The 26,043-nt window shown below is 26.4% G+C and overlaps 2 protein-coding genes across 3 annotated transcripts in view; one reads left to right on the top strand and one right to left on the bottom strand.

Moving 5' to 3' along the window:
• Positions 1-1,437: 1,437 nt before the first annotated feature.
• AnxB11 (Annexin B11) overlaps positions 1,438-26,043 on the top strand; it is a 106,563-nt gene continuing 81,957 nt past the window's right edge. Inside the window, exon 1 of one of the 2 annotated variants that reach the window (XM_075298160.1) lies at positions 1,438-1,627. The gene's annotated coding sequence lies outside the window, so the exon portion shown is untranslated. The remainder of the gene's footprint in view (positions 1,628-26,043) is intronic. The other variant, XM_075298165.1, reaches the window with a different exon arrangement.
• Positions 11,541-22,447, bottom strand: LOC142231264 (pickpocket protein 28-like). Its single transcript, XM_075301879.1, has 13 exons — positions 22,322-22,447; positions 22,221-22,234; positions 21,755-21,910; positions 21,488-21,688; positions 21,072-21,189; positions 20,797-20,945; positions 20,478-20,656; positions 20,361-20,413; positions 13,919-13,947; positions 13,615-13,736; positions 13,464-13,552; positions 12,805-13,390; positions 11,541-11,650 (listed from the first exon to the last, which is right to left on the bottom strand). Exons 1-13 carry the CDS (start codon positions 22,445-22,447, stop codon positions 11,541-11,543), a joined length of 1,932 nt encoding a protein of 643 aa, XP_075157994.1.

Below are 26,043 nucleotides of genomic sequence, written 5' to 3'. Positions count from 1 at the left end.
CTATTGAAATAAAATTTTGACAAAATGTTCTATAGAAATAAAATTTTGTATAGGAATAAAATTTTAACAAAATTTTCTATAGAAATAAAATTTTGACAACATTTTCTAATGAAATAAAATTTTAACAAAGTTGATACATAAATAAAATTTTGTTAAAATTTTCTACAGAAATAATATTTTGACAGAATTTTCTATAGAAATAAAATTTTTACAACATTTTCTGCAGAAATAAAATTTTACAAAATTTTCTATAGAAACAAAATTTTCTGTAGAAATAAAATCTTGACAAAATTTTCTATAAAAATACAATTTTGACAAAAATTTCTTAGAAATAAAATTTTGACAAATTATTCGATAGAAATAAAATGTTGACAAAATTTTCTATTCAAATACAATTTTGACAAAAATTTCTATAGAAATAAAATTTTGACAAACTTTTCGATAGCAATAAAATTTCGACCAAATTTTCTATAAAAATAAAATTTTGACAAAATGTTCTATAAAAATAAAATTTTTACAAAATTTTCTGTATAAATAAAATTTTGACAAAATTTTCTATAGAAACAAAATTTTCTGTAGAAATAAAATTTTGACAAAATTTGCTATAAAAATACAATTTTGACAAAAATTTCTTAGAAATAAAACTTTGACAAAATTTTGACAAATTTTTCTATAGAAATAAAATTTTGACAAAATTTTCTATAAAAATGCAATTTTGACAAAAATTTCTGTAGAAATAAAATTTTGACAAACTTTTCGATAGCAATAAAATTTCGACCAAATTTTCTATTGAAATGAAATTTTGACAAAATGTTCTATAGAAATAAAATTTTGTATAGGAATAAAATTTTAACAAAATTTTCTATAAAAATACAATTTTGACAAAAATTTCTTAGAAATAAAATTTTGACAAAATGTTCTATAGAAATAAAATTTTGATAAAATTTTGTATAGGAATAAAATTTTAACAAAATTTTCTATAGAAATAAAATTTGGACAAAATTTTCTATAGAAATAAAATGTTGACAAAATTTTTGATAGAAATGAAATTTTGACAAAATTTTCTATCGAAATAAAAGATTTCAACTTTTAAAGTAATTTAATTTGGAAAAATGGTCCTCTGGTACGAATTATGGTCTAATTTTGGGCCAGACAAAAAATTCATTGTGGCAACGCTGGTTGCTAATGCCTTACAACATGTTTGTTCTACGATCCAACTTAACCATCATGGCAGAATTACCACATGATGAAGAAGCAATAGAGTGGCGTTACCCAGTTCGATATTGAAACTCGTCTCGATGGTTTGAACAAATCGAACGGAATAACAAAAAAATCTCTCTCGCGCATACAAAAGGAATGTGTTGATCAACGTAAAGATATCAGCGTAAGAGTAAATTATTCTACAATAGTGGGTTTTGTATATTAATTAAAACTAATTTATCATATAAAGAAATTTGTCGGTCTCATAAAATTATAAAAAAGAAAGATCTGAATTTATTGAGAAAGAAAGAAAAGGAAAAGGAAAAATATCTACAAAAATACACATATTTAAGTGCTTCCTATATAAAAATAAAATAAAAAAATACTTTGAGAGGAAAAATAGTGAATTATAATCAATTATTTGGAGGTAAGTATGAAATCTTTATGGAAATATAGTAGAATGAAATTTGTAAGTAGTTTCAGACCCAAAATCTTTATTATTATATTTCTTTTGGTTTCTTTTTTTCTTTGTTGCAAACCATAATACCATGACATGTCGAATAGTTTCAGTTGTTAGAAATTATAGCAATCTGAAATTGGTTGCCAATCATATCAGCCACCATCACGCAAAGAAGGAATATCATAACCTTCTAGAGCAAAATGTTATTTTTGGATGCGGAACATGGAATATTTTTGCCGCCAAAATTTTGTTTTCTTACCGAACCTAAATTGGTTGTCGCTATCAGATACATAATGTCCGACAAAATGAAATAGTTGCGACAAATATATTACATGTTCACTATCAAAAGTAACATTTTGCTCTAGGAGGGGATGTATGTTAGTAAATAAGGATAAGACTATATAAGTGAGAATATATTCCGGTGTTTATTCAAGTGATGTGGATAGCGAGTTAATAATAATATTTTCTTATTTGTTATGGATTTATAAGTGTACAATTAACAAATTCCAATTGTGCAATATAATAATTCATTCATCCAATAGTTATTATCAATTAGTAATTCACGTTCATAGTTCATTCTAAAATTTGTCTCGTGATTGCTTCAAATCATCCAATTTGTTTTGATATTTTTTCAAATCATCCACATCCCAAACCATTGCACGTATACGAATGGGTTTGCGACGTTTTGTCAGCATTCGAAAATGATGCTTATCCATGGGTGCATCCTATAAATGAAGAATCGTTAGTGTTACATGTATATTTTTTATAATTTATTTTAGAGATATTCTATACCTTTGCCATATTAGTTTCATTCTCATCATCATCTTTTGTGTCTAGCTTGCGTGGCGATCTCCGAAGTAATAAATCTAAAAATGATTTTATCATCCCAAAATAGAAAACCTCTGCAACACAAATTACACTGAATCCAACCATAAGACTTAGAACGCCCCCAGTTTGAGCTGTGAATATTCAATGGAAATCCAATTTAAAAAAGTCAAGAATATTGTATGCTCGAATCTTAGGTACCCTTAATTGTGGTACCCTTTGGTTAAAGTGGCAGCCCGATTAAGTTTCAGCTTCACTTAGACTATTCAGTCCATTGTGATAGATGACACCCTTACTTAGTAAAAGAAATTATTCGATTCGCAAAAGCTTGCAAAGATGTTATAGTAAAGGGTGATTTTTAAGAGCTAAAAACAAATAAATTTAAAAAAAGAACGCCCCCAGTTTGAGCTGTGAATATTCAATGGACAACCAATTAATAAAGTCAAGAATATTGCATTGTCGAATCTTAGTTACCCTTTGGTTAAAGTGGCAGCCCGGTTAAGTTTTAGCTTCACTTAGACTATTCAGTCCATTATGATAGATGGCACCCTTACTTAGTAAAAGAAATTATTCGATTCGCAAAAGCTTGCAAAGATGTTATAGTAAAGGGTGATTTTTAAGAGCTGAAAACAAATAAATTTAAGAAAAATGCATGAAATCTTTATTTGAAGATTATTTCATGCAAATGAAATAGTCAAATTTTGTCATACTCTTTACACATTTCGGCCAGTATTCACAAGAAAAAAATGCTTCAATATGCTCCCCCAATGCGTTAAATGAAGCGTGTTTGTCTGTATGGACATTAACTTTAATATAGCCCCACAAAAAATAGTCTAAAGGCGTTAAATCGTACGACCAAAATGTGCACGTCCGATTGACGGGGAATAACCACGATTGCCACAGTTGGTAGAATTTTACCAAAAATTTTAGATTTTTTACTGTTTGGTAGATTGGAAAAATTTTTGATGCTATGGTAGATTTTTCAAAACATTCATCTTCAACTAAAAGGTACCTCACACAATGGACTGAATAGTCTAAGTGAGCCTGAAATATCGGGCTGTCACAATACTTAACCTAACCTTCTATAGAAATAAAATGTTGACAAAGTTCTCTATAGAAATAACATTTTGACAAAATTGTCTATACAAATAAAATTTTGACAAAAATTTCTACAGAAATAAAATTTTGGCAAACTTTTCTATAGAAATAAAATTTTGACAAAATTGTCTACAGAAATAAAATTTTGACAAAATATTGTATAAACATAAAATTTTGACGAAATTTTCCATAGAAATAAAATTTGGACAAAATATATTCTATAGAAATAATATTTTGCCAAAAAAAATTTCTATAGAAATAACATTTTGACAATATTTTCTATAGAAATTAAAATTTGACAAAATTTTCTATAGAAATGAAATTTTGACAAAATTTTATATAAAAAAAATTTTTGACCAAATTTTCTATAGAAAACACATTTGGACCAAATTTTCAATCGAAAAAAAAAATGTGAAACAATTTTTCTATAGAAATAATATGTTGACCAAATTTTCTATATAAACAACATTTTGACAAAATTGTCTATAGAAATAAAAATTTGACAAAATATTCTATAGAAATGAAATTTTGACATAATTTTCCAGGGAAAAATTTTTTTTTCTCAAAATTTTAAAGAAATGAAAATTGCCAAAAAATTTCTATAAAAATAAAATTTGGCGAAAAAAATTTTATAAAGATAAAATTTTCAAAAAATTTCTATAGAAATAAAATTTTGACAAAAATTTATATGGAAATAAAATTTAGACAAAATTTTCTGTAGGTATAAAATTTTGACAAAATTTTTCTATAGAAAAAAAAATTTCACAAAACCGAAATATTGGAAATATATATTAAAACAAATAAATAATCGATTGTTTCTATGACCTCAAGCCGAACAAAATTAATAATCAGAATAGAAATAAAATTTGGCCAAAATTTTCAATAGAAATAAAATTTTTCCAAAAAATTTCTATATAAATAAAATTTAGACAAAATTTTCTATAGAAAAAAAATTTTGACACAATTTTCTATGGAAATTGAAATTTAACAAAATTGACTATAGAAATAAAATTTTCACATAATTTTACAGGGAAAAAATTTTCCTCAAAATTTTATAGAAATGAAAAATGCTAAAAAATTTATATATAAAAATAAAATTTGGCCAAAAAAAAAAATTATAAAGATAAAATTTTGCCAAAAAATTTCTACAGAAATAAAATTTTGACAAAAATTTATATGGAAATAAAATTTTGACAAAATTTTCTGTAGAAAAAAAATTTGACACAATTTTCTATGGAAATTGAAATTTGACAAAATTTTCTATAGAAATAAAATTTTGACATAATTTGCCAGGGAAAGAAAAATTTTCCTCAAAATTTTATAGAAATGAAAATTGCCAAAAAATTTCTATAAAAATAAAATTTGGCCAAGAAAATTTTATAAAGATAAAATTTTGCCAAAAAATTTCTATAGAAATTACATTTTGACAAAAATTTATATGGAAATAAAATTTTGACAAAATTTGCCACAGTTGGTAGAATTTTACCAAAAATTTTAGATTTTTTACTGTTTGATAGATTGGAAAAATTTTTGATGCTATGGTAGATTTTTCAAAACATTCATCTTCAACTAGAAGGTACCTCACACAATGGACTGAATAGTCTAAGTGATCCTGAAATATCGGGCTGTCACAATACTTAACCTAACCTTCTATAGAAATAAAATGTTGACAAAGTTCTCTATAGAAATAACATTTTGACAAAATTTTCTATACAAATAAAATTTTGACAAAAATTTCTACAGAAATAAAATTTTGGCAAACTTTTCTATAGAAATAAAATTTTGACAAAATTGTCTACAGAAATAAAATTTTGACAAAATATTGTATAGACATAAAATTTTGACGAAATTTTCCATAGAAATAAAATTTGGACAAAATATATTCTATAGAAATAATATTTTGCCAAAAAAATTTTTCTATAGAAATAACATTTTGACAATATTTTCTATAGAAATTAAAATTTGACAAAATTTTCTATAGAAATGAAATTTTGACAAAATTTTATATAAAAAAATTTTTGACCAAATTTTCTATAGAAAACACATTTGGACCAAATTTTCAATCGAAAAAAAATTTGAAACAATTTTTCTATAGAAATAATATGTTGACCAAATTTTCTATATAAACAACATTTTGACAAAATTGTCTATAGAAATAAAAATTTGACAAAATATTCTATAGAAATGAAATTTTGACATAATTTTCCAGGGAAAAATTTTTTTTTCTCAAAATTTTAAAGAAATGAAAATTGCCAAAAAATTTCTATAAAAATAAAATTTGGCGAAAAAAATTTTATAAAGATAAAATTTTCAAAAAATTTCTATAGAAATAAAATTTTGACAAAAATTTATATGGAAATAAAATTTAGACAAAATTTTCTGTAGGTATAAAATTTTGACAAAATTTTTCTATAGAAAAAAAAATTTCACAAAACCGAAATATTGGAAATATATATTAAAACAAATAAATAATCGATTGTTTCTATGACCTCAAGCCGAACAAAATTAATAATCAGAATAGAAATAAAATTTGGCCAAAATTTTCAATAGAAATAAAATTTTTCCAAAAAATTTCTATATAAATAAAATTTAGACAAAATTTTCTATAGAAAAAAAATTTTGACACAATTTTCTATGGAAATTGAAATTTAACAAAATTGACTATAGAAATAAAATTTTCACATAATTTTACAGGGAAAAAATTTTCCTCAAAATTTTATAGAAATGAAAAATGCTAAAAAATTTATATATAAAAATAAAATTTGGCCAAAAAAAAAAATTATAAAGATAAAATTTTGCCAAAAAATTTCTACAGAAATAAAATTTTGACAAAAATTTATATGGAAATAAAATTTTGACAAAATTTTCTGTAGAAAAAAAATTTGACACAATTTTCTATGGAAATTGAAATTTGACAAAATTTTCTATAGAAATAAAATTTTGACATAATTTGCCAGGGAAAGAAAAATTTTCCTCAAAATTTTATAGAAATGAAAATTGCCAAAAAATTTCTATAAAAATAAAATTTGGCCAAGAAAATTTTATAAAGATAAAATTTTGCCAAAAAATTTCTATAGAAATTACATTTTGACAAAAATTTATATGGAAATAAAATTTTGACAAAATTTGCCACAGTTGGTAGAATTTTACCAAAAATTTTAGATTTTTTACTGTTTGATAGATTGGAAAAATTTTTGATGCTATGGTAGATTTTTCAAAACATTCATCTTCAACTAGAAGGTACCTCACACAATGGACTGAATAGTCTAAGTGATCCTGAAATATCGGGCTGTCACAATACTTAACCTAATCTTCTATAGAAATAAAATGTTGACAAAGTTCTCTATAGAAATAACATTTTGACAAAATTTTCTATACAAATAAAATTTTGACAAAAATTTCTACAGAAATAAAATTTTGGCAAACTTTTCTATAGAAATAAAATTTTGACAAAATTGTCTACAGAAATAAAATTTTGACAAAATATTGTATAGACATAAAATTTTGACGAAATTTTCCATAGAAATAAAATTTGGACAAAATATATTCTATAGAAATAATATTTTGCCAAAAAAATGTTCTATAGAAATAACATTTTGACAATATTTTCTATAGAAATTAAAATTTGACAAAATTTTCTATAGAAATGAAATTTTGACAAAATTTAATATAAAAAAAATTTTTGACCAAATTTTCTATAGAAAACACATTTGGACCAAATTTTCAATCGAAAAAAAAAATGTGAAACAATTTTTCTATTGAAATAATATGTTGACCATATTTTCTATATAAACAACATTTTGACAAAATTGTCTATAGAAATAAAAATTTGACAAAATATTCTATAGAAATGAAATTTTGACATAATTTTCCAGGGAAAAAATTTTTTTTCTCAAAATTTTAAAGAAATGAAAATTGCCAAAAAATTTCTATAAAAATAAAATTTGGCGAAAAAAATTTTATAAAGATAATATTTTCAAAAAATTTCTATAGAAATAAAATTTTGACAAAAATTTATATGGAAATAAAATTTAGACAAAATTTTCTGTAGGTATAAAATTTTGACAAAATTTTTCTATAGAAAAAAAAATTTCACAAAACCGAAATATTGGAAATATATATTAAAACAAATAAATAATCGATTGTTTCTATGACCTCAAGCCGAACAAAATTAATAATCAGAATAGAAATAAAATTTGGCCAAAATTTTCAATAGAAATAAAATTTTTCCAAAAAATTTCTATATAAATAAAATTTAGACAAAATTTTCTATAGAAAAAAAATTTTGACACAATTTTCTATGGAAATTGAAATTTAACAAAATTGACTATAGAAATAAAATTTTCACATAATTTTACAGGGAAAAAATTTTCCTCAAAATTTTATAGAAATGAAAAATGCTAAAAAATTTATATATAAAAATAAAATTTGGCCAAAAAAAAAAATTATAAAGATAAAATTTTGCCAAAAAATTTCTACAGAAATAAAATTTTGACAAAAATTTATATGGAAATAAAATTTTGACAAAATTTTCTGTAGAAAAAAAATTTGACACAATTTTCTATGGAAATTGAAATTTGACAAAATTTTCTATAGAAATAAAATTTTGACATAATTTGCCAGGGAAAGAAAAATTTTCCTCAAAATTTTATAGAAATGAAAATTGCCAAAAAATTTCTATAAAAATAAAATTTGGCCAAGAAAATTTTATAAAGATAAAATTTTGCCAAAAAATTTCTATAGAAATTACATTTTGACAAAAATTTATATGGAAATAAAATTTTGACAAAATTTGCCACAGTTGGTAGAATTTTACCAAAAATTTTAGATTTTTTACTGTTTGATAGATTGGAAAAATTTTTGATGCTATGGTAGATTTTTCAAAACATTCATCTTCAACTAGAAGGTACCTCACACAATGGACTGAATAGTCTAAGTGATCCTGAAATATCGGGCTGTCACAATACTTAACCTAACCTTCTATAGAAATAAAATGTTGACAAAGTTCTCTATAGAAATAACATTTTGACAAAATTTTCTATACAAATAAAATTTTGACAAAAATTTCTACAGAAATAAAATTTTGGCAAACTTTTCTATAGAAATAAAATTTTGACAAAATTGTCTACAGAAATAAAATTTTGACAAAATATTGTATAGACATAAAATTTTGACGAAATTTTCCATAGAAATAAAATTTGGACAAAATATATTCTATAGAAATAATATTTTGCCAAAAAAATTTTTCTATAGAAATAACATTTTGACAATATTTTCTATAGAAATTAAAATTTGACAAAATTTTCTATAGAAATGAAATTTTGACAAAATTTTATATAAAAAAATTTTTGACCAAATTTTCTATAGAAAACACATTTGGACCAAATTTTCAATCGAAAAAAAATTTGAAATAATTTTTCTATAGAAATAATATGTTGACCAAATTTTCTATATAAACAACATTTTGACAAAATTCTCTATAGAAATAAAAATTTGACAAAATATTCTATAGAAATAAAATTTTGACATAATTTTCCAGGGAACAAATTTTTTTTTCTCAAAATTTTAAAGAAATGAAAATTGCCAAAAAATTTCTATAAAAATAAACTTTGGCGAAAAAAATTTTATAAAGATAAAATTTTCAAAAAATTTCTATAGAAATAAAATTTTGACAAAAATTTATATGGAAATAAAATTTAGACAAAATTTTCTGTAGGTATAAAATTTTGACAAAATTTTTCTATAGAAAAAAATTTTCACAAAACCGAAATATTGGAAATATATATTAAAACAAATCAATAATCGATTGTTTCTATGACCTCAAGCCGAACAAAATTAATAATCAGAATAGAAATAAAATTTGGCCAAAATTTTCAATAGAAATAAAATTTTTCCAAACAAATTCTATATAAATAAAATTTAGACAAAATTTTCTATAGAAATAAAATTTTGACACAATTTTCTATGGAAATTGAAATTTGACAAAATTGACTATAGAAATAAAATTTTCACATAATTTTACAGGGAAAAAATTTTCCTCAAAATTTTATAGAAATGAAAATTGCTAAAAAATTTCTATAAAAATAAAATTTGACCAAAAAAAAAAATTATAAAGATAAAATTTTGCCAAAAAATTTCTACAGAAATAAAATTTTGACAAAAATTTATATGGAAATAAAATTTTGACAAAATTTTCTGCAGAAAAAAAAATTGACACAATTTTCTATGGAAATTGAAATTTGACAAAATTTTCTATAGAAATAAAATGTTGACATAATTTGCCAGGGAAAGAAAAATTTTCCTCAAAATTTTATAGAAATGAAAATTGCCAAAAAATTTCTATAAAAGTAAAATTTGGCCAAGAAAATTTTATAAAGATAAAATTTTGCCAAAAAAATTTCTATAGAAATTAAATTTTGACAAAAATTTATATGGAAATAAAATTTTGACAAAATTTTATGTAGTTATAAAATTTTGACAAAATTTTTCTATCGAAATAAAATTTTCACAAAATTTTATATAGAAAAAAATGTTGACCAAATTTTCTATCGAAAAAAGATTTGGACCAAATTTTCTATACAAATAAGATTTTGACAACAATTTCTATAAAAATAATATTTTGAGAAAATTTTCTATAGAAATAAAATTTAGACAACATTTTCTATATAAATTCAATTAAAAAAAAAAAATTATATAAAAATAAAATTGTCTACATAAATAAAATTTTGACAAAATTTTCTATAGAAATAAAATTTGGACAAAATATTCTATAGAAATAATATTTTGCCAAAAAATTTCTATATAAATACAATTTTTGTTTTTGTTTTTGATTTCAGCTTAAAACCATGCATGGACTAAACTACAAGTGTAGCTTAACCAACAGAGTAACCAACAGTTTAGTCAATGCGTGGTTTTAAGCTGAAATCAAAAACAACAACAATGATTAAAGGAAAAAAAAACAACAATAACAAAAAAAAAACGAATGAAAAAAGAGGAAGCACGCTCAAAATCGATGATTTGATGGTGGCAAGGTAAAGAGATATGTTTGTACGAATTTATTTCGGCATAAGCCGGCTATCGTGTAAAACCTTTTTTCGGAAGGTTCAAGTGTGGTTTACTTTTGGGTTTAGTGAACTGCCTGAATTTATTCTGATAATTGGTTGATAGTTTTGCTGCAAGTAGAGGATGCTGATGAGGAATGTGGTAATTCCGAAACGTGCGTCCATCCAACCATCTTCAAGTCTATAGGGCTTTGTCCAAATGAATTTGACAAACATTATTTTCCTCTGTTGGTTAAGCTACACTTGTAGTTTACTCAATGCATGGTTTTAAGCTGAAATCAAAAACAACAACAATGATTAAAGGAAAGAAACAACAATAACAAAACAAAACGAATAAACATAATTTTGACAAAATTTTCTATAGAAATAATTTTTTGATATAATTTTCTATAGAAACAAAATTTGCCACAAAATTTTATAGAAATGGAAATTGCCAAAAAAAATTTTATAGAAATAAAATTTTGCCAAAAAAAAAAATTTATAGAAATAAAATTTTGCCAAAAAATTTCTGTAGAAATAAAATTGTGACAACATTTTGTATAGAAATAAAATTTTTACAAAAGTTTCTATAGAAATAAAAGTTTGACAAAATTTTCTATAGAAATAACATTTTGGAGAAAATTTTACAAACAAACTACTAAAGAGTTTGTAAAATTTTCTCCAATTTATGTTAGTTTATTTATAGCTCGAGTGGCAACCGTGGGTGTAACCCATCGCATTTGTGTCAATCAATACGATTTTTCGGCTTTTTTAGACAATTCAATAACATCTATCTAATATCGGATATTAAATGGTTTGACAACTCTGAATGGTGATCAAAGTTTCTAGATGATGAGACGTATTTCAGCCACACTAGGCTAAGAAAACATTTAATGGTATGTGAACAGAGGGACTCTTCAAAGAGGAGCAATATCCCCTCTTGTTTGGAACGTTGCTATAAACAATTCAGATTGCTCTAGAAAAAGAAAGGATACAGTGGTGGCATACGCAGATAATGTGGCTCTAACTGCCAGGGGAAAACACCCATCCACAATTAGAGATATTATACAGAGAACCCTCCGGATGATCGAGAAATGAGCGAAGAAGAGTGGTCTGGGGGTCACTCCCGCAAAGACAAAAGTAGTCATGTTCCCAAGAAAATTTTACATTGGCTGTTAGTGGTTCGAAGATATTTGACAGAGAAAGAAAAAACACGAAGCGTGGGTCAACTGTTTAAACCAGAGTTGCTACAAAAGATAATAGCTAAAAAAAATCACCCTTTATCTACCGGAAATTACGCACTGATAGAACAATTTTCGTAGCAGTGAGTACACCCAGAGAAGGGATATGATCATCTCCTAGAGCAAAATGTTATTTTAGGACGGTAAACATGTAAAATGTTTGTCGCAACCATGTTATTTTCTCAAATATTATGTGTCTAATTTCGACAACCATTTTATGTTTGGCGAGAAAACAAAATTTTTGCGCCAAAAAACAATTTGTTTTCACCTCATCCAAAAAGAACATTTTGCTCTTGAATGTGATCATATTCCTTTTCTGCGAGTACATTTAATTGACATAAAAAAAACTTCTCCAATTTTGTATACCCTCCACCATAGGATGGGGGAATATTAACTTTGTCATTCCGTTTGTAACACATCGAAATATTGCTCTAAGACCCCATAAAGTATATATATTCTGGATCGTGGTAAAATTCTGAGTCGATCTGAATATGTCCGTCCGTCTGTTGAAATCACGCTAACTTCCGAACGAAACGAGCTGTTGACTTGAAACTTGGCGCAAGTAGTTTTTATTGATGTAGGTCGGATGGTACTGCAAATGGGCCATATCGGTCCACTTTTACGTATAGCCCCCATATAAACGGACCCCCAAATTTGGCTTGCGATTGCTCTAAGCCCATATATAATCGACCCCCTTATTTAAATTATGGCTTTCTACGTACCTTGCAAAATTCCATATAGATTCGTAATTATTTCTAGACTTACCTACACATACCTTTTTTGTCTAATATATACCACGTATGGACTAACTCACAATTTAGAAAACGATGTTAAGAAGTTTTAAGATACCACAACCCAAGTAATTCGATTGTGGATGACAGTCTTTCGTAGAAGATTCGGCCTGGCTGAACTTACGGCCGTATATACTTGTTTTACTTACACATAAATTCCGTTAATCCCGTATAGGGAGCCTTCACATTGCCACGAATATAATTGTATTTATGAAAAATCGACACTTGCACCAGATCTCTTTGAATTTCCTCCAATGAAAAATTCGCAAAAAATGTTTCCTGTACCTTGTAGTTACGTTGGGTTAAGGGTGTTGCAAATAAATCGGGAAAATAGGTCAATTCATTACATCCCGATAAACATTCGTGTTTACACAATTCCGTTTCCTTATCTGCAACAACACGTTCAGCCATTGAAACACATGTCATATCTTGCAAGAAGCATACACTGGAATTAGCCACAATCGTAGGCATGTAATTGGGTATGCAATTACATAGCCGAAATACTAATTTCGTATTACATTCCATTTCACAATTACGACGAGTGTAGTATTTGAAGAAGAGTAACTCCTTTTCGTCGCTAAAATAACACTGACGATCCTTGGGTGAAATGCTACGCAATGATGGTGATGATGAAGTTATTTTGGTATTTAAACGTACACGTATTTGATTGCCTAAATCGATGGGTAGACCAGCCTCTTTGATATGGGGAAAATCGATGGGATTATAGAGAAGCATCTGTGGCAAAAAATAAATAAGTGCAATATTTAACAGGCTCCCAGATTAATGAAAGCACTTAAGAAATGCCTACCTTAAATCCTGGACCATTTGTGGATGAGCAAAAATAATCATTGAGACTGGCATTCAGTACCACCGTAAGACCCATAGATACTCCTAAACCTGTTAAAGAATTTATTACAAATTTCTCTAATGGTGATGGGAACAAGATCTAAATGAATCACCTGCAGCTGCACGTGGAGAATAGTGTTTAGGCAAAGGTTTGGAATAACCATTTTCAAATGTCCATTTAACGGGTATTACTGTACGGCCATTTGACGATGTATAAGCACGAATGAAGTTGTAGCTATGGAAAAAAATTTAGAAATGATGAAATCTACAAACTATGGTTGGTGAATGTAATCGATAGTTTCACGGATACTATATTTCTGGTCATGAATCGACATTGGCCTGTTAGAGTTCCAGTCCGGGAGGAGACACTATTACAAACGGGGATAGCCAGACAAAGTGGCTATAAAATCATATTACCATTTAAATCGCTTGAGATATTTCCGGCACTACTTCATCAGCAGGTGGGCTGTATAGCGCCCCACTTAACCGAAATTTATACGGCATACTTTAGATTCACATATACACCAAACTCCTGGTAGGAGGCAAGGGTTGCCTTCACTCCGCAAACCAAGAAAAGTGAGTTATGCGCAGTTCAGACTATAAGTTTATACGGATGATAACTCCCGTGTCCAACATTTCGACTATAAGTTATGTTCGAATGCATAATCGATACTGCAGCTGGTGAATGTGATCGATAACACATTTATCGATTATTTAGTTATCACCTACAATTCTTAGCGTTTGGGCACACTCTAAGATTCTTTACAAATACAGACATTCCGTCTGAATAAACTTATATTGAAATGGCGCATTATGCAAATCCAAATGCATGCACACACACAAAAAAATTTTTCTCTGATTCAATCACCAAATTAATTGATCCAATTAATTTTTTAATTGAAATGTCTTCTATCACGAAAATGATAGTATCAATCACTGTTTTAATTGGGCATAGAAAAAAATTCTTGATTAAAAAATTAATTGATTTTTTCAGCAAAATTCAATTAATTTTTTAATTGATTCAACTAAAAATTTAATTGATGTTGATTGCAAAACGCAATTAATTTATTAATTAAAAAAGGTAACTATTTTTAATTACTTAGTTAGATTGGCTTAGAGTTTTTATTTGGATTAACAAACGATTGTTTAAAATACATTTTGAATTAAAAAAGTAAAAAAAATTAGCACTTTTTTAAATTGAATTAGTCTTCCGAATTTGATTAAAAAGTTAATTGTATCAATTATTTTTTTAATTAAACATTTTAAAAATTTCAATCATTGACTTAATTAACTTAATGTTTCTATCATGATTAAAAGGTAATTGTATCAATTAATTTATTAATTGAAAAAAATTTCAACTTCAATTAACTTTTTAATTGGAAATATTTTGGTGATATTTTTTTTCTGTGCACCTAAAAGTCTAACTTCATTTATATCAATTGATCATAAACGTTTCTTGGGTTGTTATAACTGGAATGTGATGGTTCGAGGCGATTGGCTGTGGCGTTAGCTCTTCCAATTGTTACTTGGTCCTCGCTTCTGCTATACACACATCTTAAAAACTTCATTTATGCTGAAGACAATGGAACGCGTGGCTGACACCATGGCACGGTTGCCACAATTGCCAGAATTCTACCAAACATGGTCGATTTTTTAATGTTTGGTAGATTGGTAGAATTCTCGATGTTTTAAAAGATTTCGCAAAACGTTCCTCTCCAGCTAACACAGATTCTTAATAATAATAATATTTGGCAAATTTTTCTATGAAAATAAAATTTAAAAAAAATCCATAGAAATAAAATTTTATCAATATTTTCTATAGAAATAAAATTTTATCAATATTTTCAATAGAAATAAAATTTCGGCAAAACTTTCTATAGAAATAAAATTTCGGCAAAATTTTCTATAGATATAAAAGTTTGACAACATTTAAAATTTAAATTTTGACAAAATTTTCTAAAGAAATAATATTTTGACAAAATCTACTATGGATATAAAACTTTGACAACATTTTCTAAAGAAATAAAATTTTGATAAATTTTATATAGAAAAAAAATTGATAAAATTTCCTATAGAAATAAAATTTTGACAAAATTTTCTATAAAAATAAAATTTTGGCAAAATTTTCTATAGAAATAAAATTTTGACAAAATTTTCTATAGAAATAAAATTTCGGCAAAATTTTCTATAGATATAAAAGTTTAACAACATCTACTATAGAAATAAAATTTTGACAAAATTATCTAAAGAAATAAAATTTTGACAAGATTTCTAAAGAAATAAAATTTTAGCAAAATGTTCGATATAAATAAAATTTTAACAAACTGTTTGATAGAAATAAAATTTCGTTAAAAGTTTCTATAGAAGTAAACTTTTGACAAAATTTTCTATAAAAATAAAATTTCGGCAAAATTTTCTATGGAAATAAAGTTTTGACAAAATATTCTATGATATAAACGTTTGGCAACAATCACTATAGAAATAAAATTTTTACAAAATGTTCGATAGAAATAAAATTTTGACAAAGTTTCCTATAGAAATAAAAATTTGATAAAGTTTTCTATCAAATTTCGGCAAAATTTTCTATAGAAATAAAATTTTAACAAAATGTTCTATTAAATTTCGGCAAAATTTTCTATAGAAATAAAATTTTGACAAAATTTTATATAGAAATAAAATTTTGACAAAGTTTTATATAGAAATAAAATTATGACAAATTTTTATATAGAAATAAAAAGAAAATTTTCTATACAAATAAAATTTTGATAAAATTTCCTATAGAAATAAAATTTTTACAAAATTTTTTATAGAAAAAAATTTCGGCAAAATTTTTTATAGAAATAAAATTTTGACAAAATTTTCTATAGAAATAAAATTTTGGCAAAATTTTCTATAGAAGTAAAATTTTGGCAAAATTTTCTATAGAAATAAAATTTTGGCAAAATTTTCTATAGAAATAAAATTTTGGCAAAATTTTCTATAGAAATAAAATTTTAACAAAATTTTCTATAGAAATAAAATTATGACAAATTTTTATATAAAAATAAAATATTTCAAATTTTTATATAGAAATAAAATTATGACAAGATTTTCTATACAAATAAAATTTTGATAAAATTTCCTATAGAAATAAAATTTTGACAAAAATTTTTATAGAAATAAAATTTTGACAAAATTTTCTAAAGAAATAAAATTTTAACAAAATGTTCGATAAAATAAATTTTGACAAAATTTTCTATAGAAATAAAACTTTTAGAAATTTTTCTGTAGAAATAAAATTTTGGCAAAATTTTCGATAGAAATAAAATTTTAACAAAATTTTCTATAGAAATAAAATTATGACAAAATTTTATATAGAAATAAAATTATGACAAAATTTTCTATAGAAATAAAATTATGACAAAATTTTCTATAGAAATAAAATTATGAAAAAATTTCCTATAAAAATAAAATTGTGACAAAATTTTCTATAGAAATAAAATTTTGACAAAATTTTCTATAGAAATAAAATGTTTTACAAAATTTTATATGGAAATAAAATTATGACAAATTTTTATATAAAAATAAAATATTTCAAATTTTTATATAGAAATAAAATTATGACAAGATTTTCTATACAAATAAAATTTTGATAAAATTTCCTATAGAAATAAAATTTTGACAAAAATTTTTATAGAAATACAATTTTGACAAAATTTTCTAAAGAAATAAAATTTTAACAAAATGTTCGATAAAATAAATTTTGACAAAATTTTCTATAGAAATAAAATGTTGATAAAAGTTCCTATAGGAATAAGATTTTGGCAAAATTTCTTATAGAAATAAAATTTTGCAAAATTTTCTATAAGAATAAAATTTCGGCAAAATTTTCTATAGAAACAAAATTTTGACAAAATTTTCTGTAGAAATAATTTGTTTTACAAAATTTTCTATAGGAATAAAATTATGACAAAATTTTATATAGAAATAAAATTATGATAAAATTTTCTATACAAGTACAATTTTGACACAATTTTCTATAAAAATAAAATTATGACAAAATTTCCTATAGAAATAAATTTTTTACAAAATTTTCTATAGAAATAAATTTTTGATAAAATTTTCTATAGAAGCAAAATTTTGACAAAATTTTATATAGAAATAAAATTATGACAAAATTTTCTATACAAATAAAATTTTGAAAAAATTTTCTATAGAAATAAAATTGTGACAAATTTTTCTATAGAAATAAAATTTTGGCAAAATTTTCTATAGAAATAAAATTTTGTCAAAATTTTCTATAGAAATAAAATTTTGGCAAAATTTTCTATAGAAATAAAATTTTGACAAAATTTTCGATGGAAATAAAACTTTTAGAAAATTTTCTGTAGAAATAAAATTTTGGCAAAATTTTCGATAGAAATAAAATTTTAACAAAATTTTCTATAGAAATAAAATTATGACAAAATTTTATATAGAAATAAAATTATGACAAAATTTTCTATACAAATAAAATTTTGACAAAATTTTCTATAGAAATAAAATTATGCAAAAATTTCCTCTAAAAATAAAATTGTGACAAAATTTTCTATAGAAATAAAATTTTGACAAAATTTTCTATAGAAATAAAATTATGACAAAATTTCTTATAGAAATAAAATGTTTTACAAAATTTTATATGGAAATAAAATTATGACAAATTTTTATATAGAAATAAAATATTTCAAATTTTTATATAGAAATAAAATTATGACAAGATTTTCTATACAAATAAAATTTTGATAAAATTTCCTATAGAAATAAAATTTTGACAAAAATTTTTATAGAAATAAAATTTTGACAAAATTTTCTAAAGAAATAAAATTTTAACAAAATGTTCGATAAAATAAAATTTTGACAAAATTTTCAATAGAAATAAAATGTTGATAAAAGTTCCTATAGGAATAAAATTTTGGCAAAATTTCTTATAGAAATAAAATTTTGCAAAATTTTCTATAGAAATAAAATTATGACAAAATTTTATATAGAAATAAAATTATGACAAAATTTTTTATACAAATAAAATTTTGAAAAAATTTTCTATAGAAATAAAATTGTGACAAATTTTTCTATAGAAATAAAATTTTGACAAAATTTTCTATAGAAATAAAAGATTAACAAAATTTTTCTATAGAAATAAAATTTTGACAAAATTTTCTATAGAACTAAAATTTTGACAAAATTTTCTATAGAACTAAAATTTTGACAATAAAGTACTTAGGGGACAGAGAGGAAACTGCGTTGGAAGAGCCAAAGAGATGACTGTCAACCAGAGCCCTGAAGATGATAATGGACCAAACCTCTGCAACGAATACACAAGCGAATACTTCAAGCACACGCCTTACAATTCGAGTAGTAACTTCATTGTCCATTTCTCAAACGAGTGAAATATAAACCTTGCACATTGTGAACCAAAACAAACAGAACCCAGTAAAGCAAGCACCAAACAATGTTTTGAAGTATTCGAATGTAATCAGAATTCCAAATCCATTCGTTTTATAATTTCCATTTCTGAGTAGATGAAGTTATTTCGTTTTCTCAACTATAAGAGTGTCCCAGCAAAAAAAGCGTCACCAAAAAAGTAATGAAAATGTTCTTTTTGGATCCGGAAGTGGTGCGAAATTGACGCAGAAGCGATGAATTTAACATGAGCTTGTCATAGGACGGAAGTCCTCCATTTCAACAGCCGTTGCACTGAATTTGCATCACTTCTTTAGGTGTGAGCCGAATTCAATGTTTTGGATGTAAATCAAAAAATTCTGTAATATTTTGTCAAATAAATAATTTTTATAATTTTTTATAATTTTTAATGGATTCTAACGCTTGTCGGAAACGTTTCACCTCAAATATTTTCAAAAATTCACAATTTTTTCAGATTGGATTTAGCAATTTTTTCGACAAAATTTAAATGATTTGTACCATTTTATGAATTCTTACTCTTTTTTTAGCCTATTTGAAACAAAAAAAGTTAAAAGTACCCATTAAAAGTAGGAAAAAACCATTAAAAGTATGAAAAAACCAAATTGAATTAAAAGAACTTCCTGGGTAGTTAAAATAAAGAACATCATTGGGAGTGCATCTTCTGGAAGTGCTTTTAAAGTTGTGCCTTTGGAAGAACTTCCAAAATTGTTTGCTGGGATGCTACACACCCATACACACCATTCCTATTTTGTTTATTGTTGGCACATACAATAAAAAGCGCAGCCCGCTCACAGCCTGCATTCATGGACTTCTGCCCAGTGATGCCAATTTGGTGCTTTTAGCACCAAATTTAGTGCTTTTTGATTTCTAAAAAGCACCAAATTGCCTTTTTAGTGCCTTTTCAAAAAAAGCACCAACTTGGAGCTTTCTGACATTTTCATTTAGTGCTTTTGGTGCTTTTTTTCATTTTGAACACTATTAAGTTTAATTTATAAACAAATTAGGATTAGACTTTCAGGAGCTTAAGATACTCAACTTTATTGCCAAATATAGAATTTGATTGTTATGAAGATGGTATTGATTATTTTTAATTAATATTGTTATTGGGGATATTCTGTAGAAAATTCTAGCGACGAGTGCTGAATTTTGGAACTTGATAAAGTTGTTATTAAAAACTTTTGTATTAAATTCACAAAAGCACGCACAACTGAAATAGGCAATAGACTCCTTCCATATATTAATATTGTGAAAGTTGAAAGACATTACGGATCAAACTGAATTGGATGAAAGCATTAAAACTGATAAACTGATCAAGGTGTATACTTGAATAGCGGATCATAACTTCATAAAACAACACTGCAACACTGCTTCTGCCAATCAACTGATCGACGATTGTGTTTGTCTATTGTTTGATAGTTACTTCGTGTCTCATACGAAGTTTCGTCGTTGCTAAAGCAAAGTATTCTATCTTCACTAAAAATGTTTTGATTTACTCGTATCGTGACGATTACTTCAAAACCAAAATATTGAAAAGAACTGTATAACGATTCCTCTTGAATGTGATGGCTCTGCAATGATTGACACTGTAATCGCTTTAGAGTGGATTTATTTTGTTCATTAATCGAAGTATTCGTGGAGTGTATTGCCTTCACTAGAATATCGATTACTTCGAATGGACTTTGTAATGGACTTATACCATTCTTAGAAATATTACGACTGGGAACTTATGTGTACGGTCATTGAATTTAGATACCGACGTTTTGTTCATTAAATTTTTGAGACATACTTGTTATAAGGAAAATGAGAGCGATTTACCGGTGAAAATCAAAATAATATTTTATATTTTTTGAACTTACTCTCCTTTGTACAAATACAGCGGATGAACTTGATTGAAAACGCAGCATAGACCTTCGTCCAATATAATTTCACGAAATAAATCCGTACATGTTTCTTCATTGGGACCATATTTGCAAAATACGAACATCTCCTCACAACTTTGAGCATGCTGAAGTTATAAAATAATTGAAGGGATTATACACTTTAAGTTTTTCTAAATACCGATTTGTTTATTTGCCTTTACATTTTCAAGGTGATTGACAAGTAACTATTTATTTTATTTTACCACACCTACCTTGACAACGAAATTTGAATACGTATCTCCTGCAAAGCGTGGTTTGAAGTTCTTAAACCGTGTAAAATTATACTCCCGAAAACAAACCTTTTGCAGTATAGCATACTCGGGTGTATCTCTGAAAGAAAAAATTGTATAATTACACACAATACACAGAAAAAATAGTTCATTTATTTTATGAATAGTGTAAAAAAAAACATTATTTTTTTTATAAGGAGGACGTCCCTTATATATGAACTAACGAGAAACACTAATAAATAAGAGAGAAGTTCACCACCTATATATTTAAAAAAAAATTGAAATTCCGACTATTGTAAATTTATTTTTTCCAAAGTCGAAATGTAGACTTTCCAAAATTGTTTTCTTTTTATTCTGATAACAATTGCTTGGATGATCAGTAAACTAAAGATACTTACTCCGGGTAATCTTCCACTTTACTGCGAGTAACTTGATTCATATTACAAAAGGTCACAGTGGGAAAAGGGATATCACTAATTGATGTTGTCTCCGAATTTAAACTGATTATTACCGGTGTACTTTGCCATTTATTGAGAAAATAAACAGCCATATATATACCCATTATAAAAGTTATTATAAAGGATACCAGATAATAAGATCTGTTAAAGATAAACTTTAAATTACAAAATATTTTCTTCATTAGCTTATTAGCTCTGGAATAATACCTCTCCCATTGATTACGTTCCTTATCATTGACATATTTTAAACCATTCAAAGATGTTTCAAGAAGAAATCTTTTCAAATTTGTTTTGAAATATTTTAAAACTTTTTGTCTTTTTGGTTTTATATTATCTGGATTCAATGTCCTTGGATATTGCATACTGAAAATTCAATGTAATTTAAATGAAATACTACGAAAGAATGAATCAGTCGTAGAGTATATACTTCGGTTGAAGGTTCTTTTGGGGGTGCCAAACAAAATGTTTTATAAATAGAATAATTAACCATTAAGTATCTTTGGCTAGATTAATTATATAAGAGTTAATTATTTATGCAACTAAAGGCATTAATGGTTAAACATTCATTAGGACTTTATGGTCACGTGAATAGGTCTCGTCGTCTATATTGTAAACAAAAATCTTTGTTTGTTGTGATGTCTATTCAATTAAGATATTGATTTCAATCAATTACACTTGCTTACGATACTAAATTGTTGAAGGAGTGGTTTGGATATTTGCTCAACAAATAAGAAAATGCCACAGTCGGACCAAGATGACAAAATGTTAGGTTACTGGGACATAGAAGTTGGAAAGTTTATAAAGATGACCTTTGTGCAGTTTTGGTACTTTTAGAGTAAAGAAAGTACCGAGATAGTCCCTACCGTCACATTTGGTTTCTTTCCATAGGATGGGGACCATATTAACTTTGTCATTCCATTTAAAGTATATACACCAATAGACAATATCATGAACGGCGTGCACGTTTCAAATCGATCCGTTAATGAAAGTGAATCAACACAGATGTCAAACGGAGAACAGGCGGTATCAATTTGAAAACAACACAATGATACCATGCGTTGTCAAGACATCAACCAGCGTTCATGGTCTGAAAACGTAATGGTTATGAATTTATAAAAAAAAAAAAAACAAATATATATGGCCGTAAGTTCGGCCAGGCCGATTGTTATGTACCCTCCACTATGGATAGCGTAGAAACTTCTACGAAAGACTGTCATCCAGAATCGAATTAATTGGGTTGTGGTATCTCAAATCGTTTTCTAAATTGTGGTATATATTAGACAAAAAAGGTATGTGTATGTAAGTCTACAAATAATTACGAATCGATATGGACTTTTGCACGGTACGTATGGAGCCAGAATTGAAATATGGGGGTCGCTTATATGGGGGCTATGATATGATATGGACCAATTTTTGTGCGATTGGGGATCAATTTAGCTGAGGGCTATATATAACTATAGACCGATATGGACCTAGTTAGGCATGGTTGTTAACGGCTATATACTAGCACAATGTACAAAGAGGCTATAAAACCAAATCTCGGGATCGGTTTATATGGGGGCTATATATGATTATGGACTGATAAGGACCACTTTTGGCATGGTTGTTAAATATCATATACTACCACCACGTACCAAATTTTAACCAGATCGGATGAATTTTGGTCTTCCAAGAGGCTCCGGAGGTCAAATCTGGTGATCGGTTTATATGGGGCTATATATAATTATGGACCGATGTGGACCAATTTTTGCATGGTTATTAGAGACCATATACTAACACCATGTACCAAATTTCAGCCGGATCGGATGAAATTTGCTTCTCTTAGGGGCTCCGCAAGCCAAATCGGGGATCGGTTTATATGGGGGCTATATATAATTATGGACCGATGTGGACCAATTTTTGCATGGTTGTTAGACACCATATACTTACCCCATGTACCAAATTTCAGCCGGATCGGATGAAATTTGCTTCTCTTAGAGGCCTCGCAAGCCAAATCGGGGGATCGGTTTATATGGGGGCTATATATAATTATGAACCGATGTGGACTAATTTTTGCATGGTTGTTAGAGACCATATACTAACACCATGTACCAAATTTCAGCCGGATTGGATGAAATTTTCTTCTCTTAGAGGCCTCGCAAGCCAAATTTGGTCCGTTTATATGGGGCTATACGTAAAAGTGGACCGATATGGCCCATTTGCCATACCATCCGACCTACATCAATAACAACTACTTGTGCCAAGTTTCAAGTCGATAGCTTGTTTCGTTCGGAAGTTAGCGTGATTTCAACAGACCGACGGACGGACGGACATGCTCAGATCGATTCAGAATTTCACCACGACCCAGAATATATATACTTTATGGGGTCTTAGAGCAATATTTCGATGTGTTACAAACGGAATGACAAAGTTAATATACCCCCCATCCTATGGTGGAGGGTATAACAAAATTATACCATGCTTTGTGGAAACAACAACCAGCATTCGTGATCTGAAAACGTAATAGTTAACAATTTATAAAAAAGTGAGTAAAGAAGAAAGTCGGGCGGGACCGACTATATCATACCCTAAACCACCCCTACTGAATTAGTAAACATAAGCGTTTGTGGGGTGTCATTGGTATACGTTTGGGAGATAAACCGAATTTCCATATGTAAGAACATTAAGGTGTAACATACATGTTTATGGGATTTTTATCACAATCTACACTGTTAGAAAAATATGTTTTTCATATGTTCCGATATAAAAAAAATTTGTTTCGGGCACGATTTTAAACCATAATATATTTAAGTGCGAACATGTAATGTTCCTAAACTAACACTAAATGTTTGGGACATCTATGTTAATATGTTAGAATATATTATGTTTGGGGCATGAATGTTTCATAAAAATAATATGTGTGAATGTAAACATATATAAATTAACAAATTTCGAGTAAACATATATATGTTGTGATATTTTATTCAGAGAGCGACAAAAAGAGAGTATAGAGAAAGAAATAGAGATGGAAACCGGGAGGGTTGACGAAAGATATCAACAGAACAAAGCGAGAGAATGAAAAAAGAACAATTTCTGTGAAACCGCTTGTATGTTGTTTCGGAAAACTGTTTTATGATAAGACTAAATATTTGATATGCTTAAGTCTAAATATTATTTAATTTGAATAAAGAGAATAGACATTCGGAACCAAGAGAATAGACATTCGGAACCAAGAGAATAGACATTTGAAAAACAAACTGCATATGTTTTCGCCTTGAGAGCAGCATTTTATGCATGTGTGAACATGTGTTTTGTTTATCATTTTGGCATTATGGGCACAATTCTTCGTTAAAATAAATCAGGGGTTTTCGTAAAAATAACGAAAGGGCACTATACTCTTTTTAGAGTTGGGACAGTAAAATGAAATAAGGAGGAAATAGTGAAAAATTACACAGTAAAATGTAAAAAAACAAACTTTAGTTCCTCTTTATTAAAAAGTAGTCCACGAGGAGTTGACGGACACCATCAAATATAAAAGCGGGCATTAAGTTCGAGTTTTACAGCTAAAACAATTTAAAAAGTTTATTTTCTTTAAAATGAATTATTAAAGAAAAATAAAAGAATTTTAGAGCGATGGTGTTAAATGCTAGTAAAAAACTGTTCACTCCCAAATAAATTTATGTTTATATTATAAAATTATGTATAAATGTTTATACTCGACTCCACATTCTTCTTTTGTTAGTTTTTGAATTCCTTCCAAATTTTAAAGTTTTGTACAAAAACAGTTTTTTATTAAAAAATTGTTATTTTTGCAATAAAAAATAATATTTTATCCAAAAATCAGTCAATTTCGTTTATATTAAGCACTGTTACTGACTATAAATAATAACACACATTTCGAAGTTTCATTTAAAAAAATTTAATATAGTATAAATATAAATGTGTAAATTAAAAAAAAAAAAAACAAAAAAAATGTTCTGTCGGAGCAGGGATTGAACCCACGACCCTTTGTATGCAAGGCAGACATGCTAACCACTGCTCCACGTGGCAAACAAATGTATGTTTCTGTTAAATAATGTTATGTTTGCCTGGGCTCGTGGGCGCTGCAAACTATGCTATATAAATGTAACTTAAAACGATAATTATCTACTGGTGACTATAACAGCTACGTAGCCCAGTGGATAGTGTGTTGGCTTACAAACTGTATGGTCCTCGGTTCGATTCTCCGTGCAGGCGAAAGGTAAAATTTAAAAAAATTATAAAAGTGAATAATTTCTTCAACATTATTTGTATTACAGAAAAAGGTGCCAATAACTAAAAAATTTCGTGGAAGTGAAAATTACGAGTATGTTAGGGAATGAGCACAATCGTGTTTGGGAAAAATTCTTCCAAGCATATAATATTTTTGGCTCAAAATGCTTCCAAACATATAATATGTTCACATAAAATAAACATATTAATGTTTCGGCAGTATGCAATAATATATGTGCTTCCTGCAAAATATGTTTGGAACATAT

The sequence above is a fragment of the Haematobia irritans genome, chromosome 3 (assembly GCF_050003625.1).
Source record: "Haematobia irritans isolate KBUSLIRL chromosome 3, ASM5000362v1, whole genome shotgun sequence".
Lineage (NCBI taxonomy): Eukaryota > Metazoa > Arthropoda > Insecta > Diptera > Muscidae > Haematobia > Haematobia irritans.
Note: the sequence above shows the minus strand (reverse complement) of the source record. Positions and strands in the feature narration are given on the sequence as shown.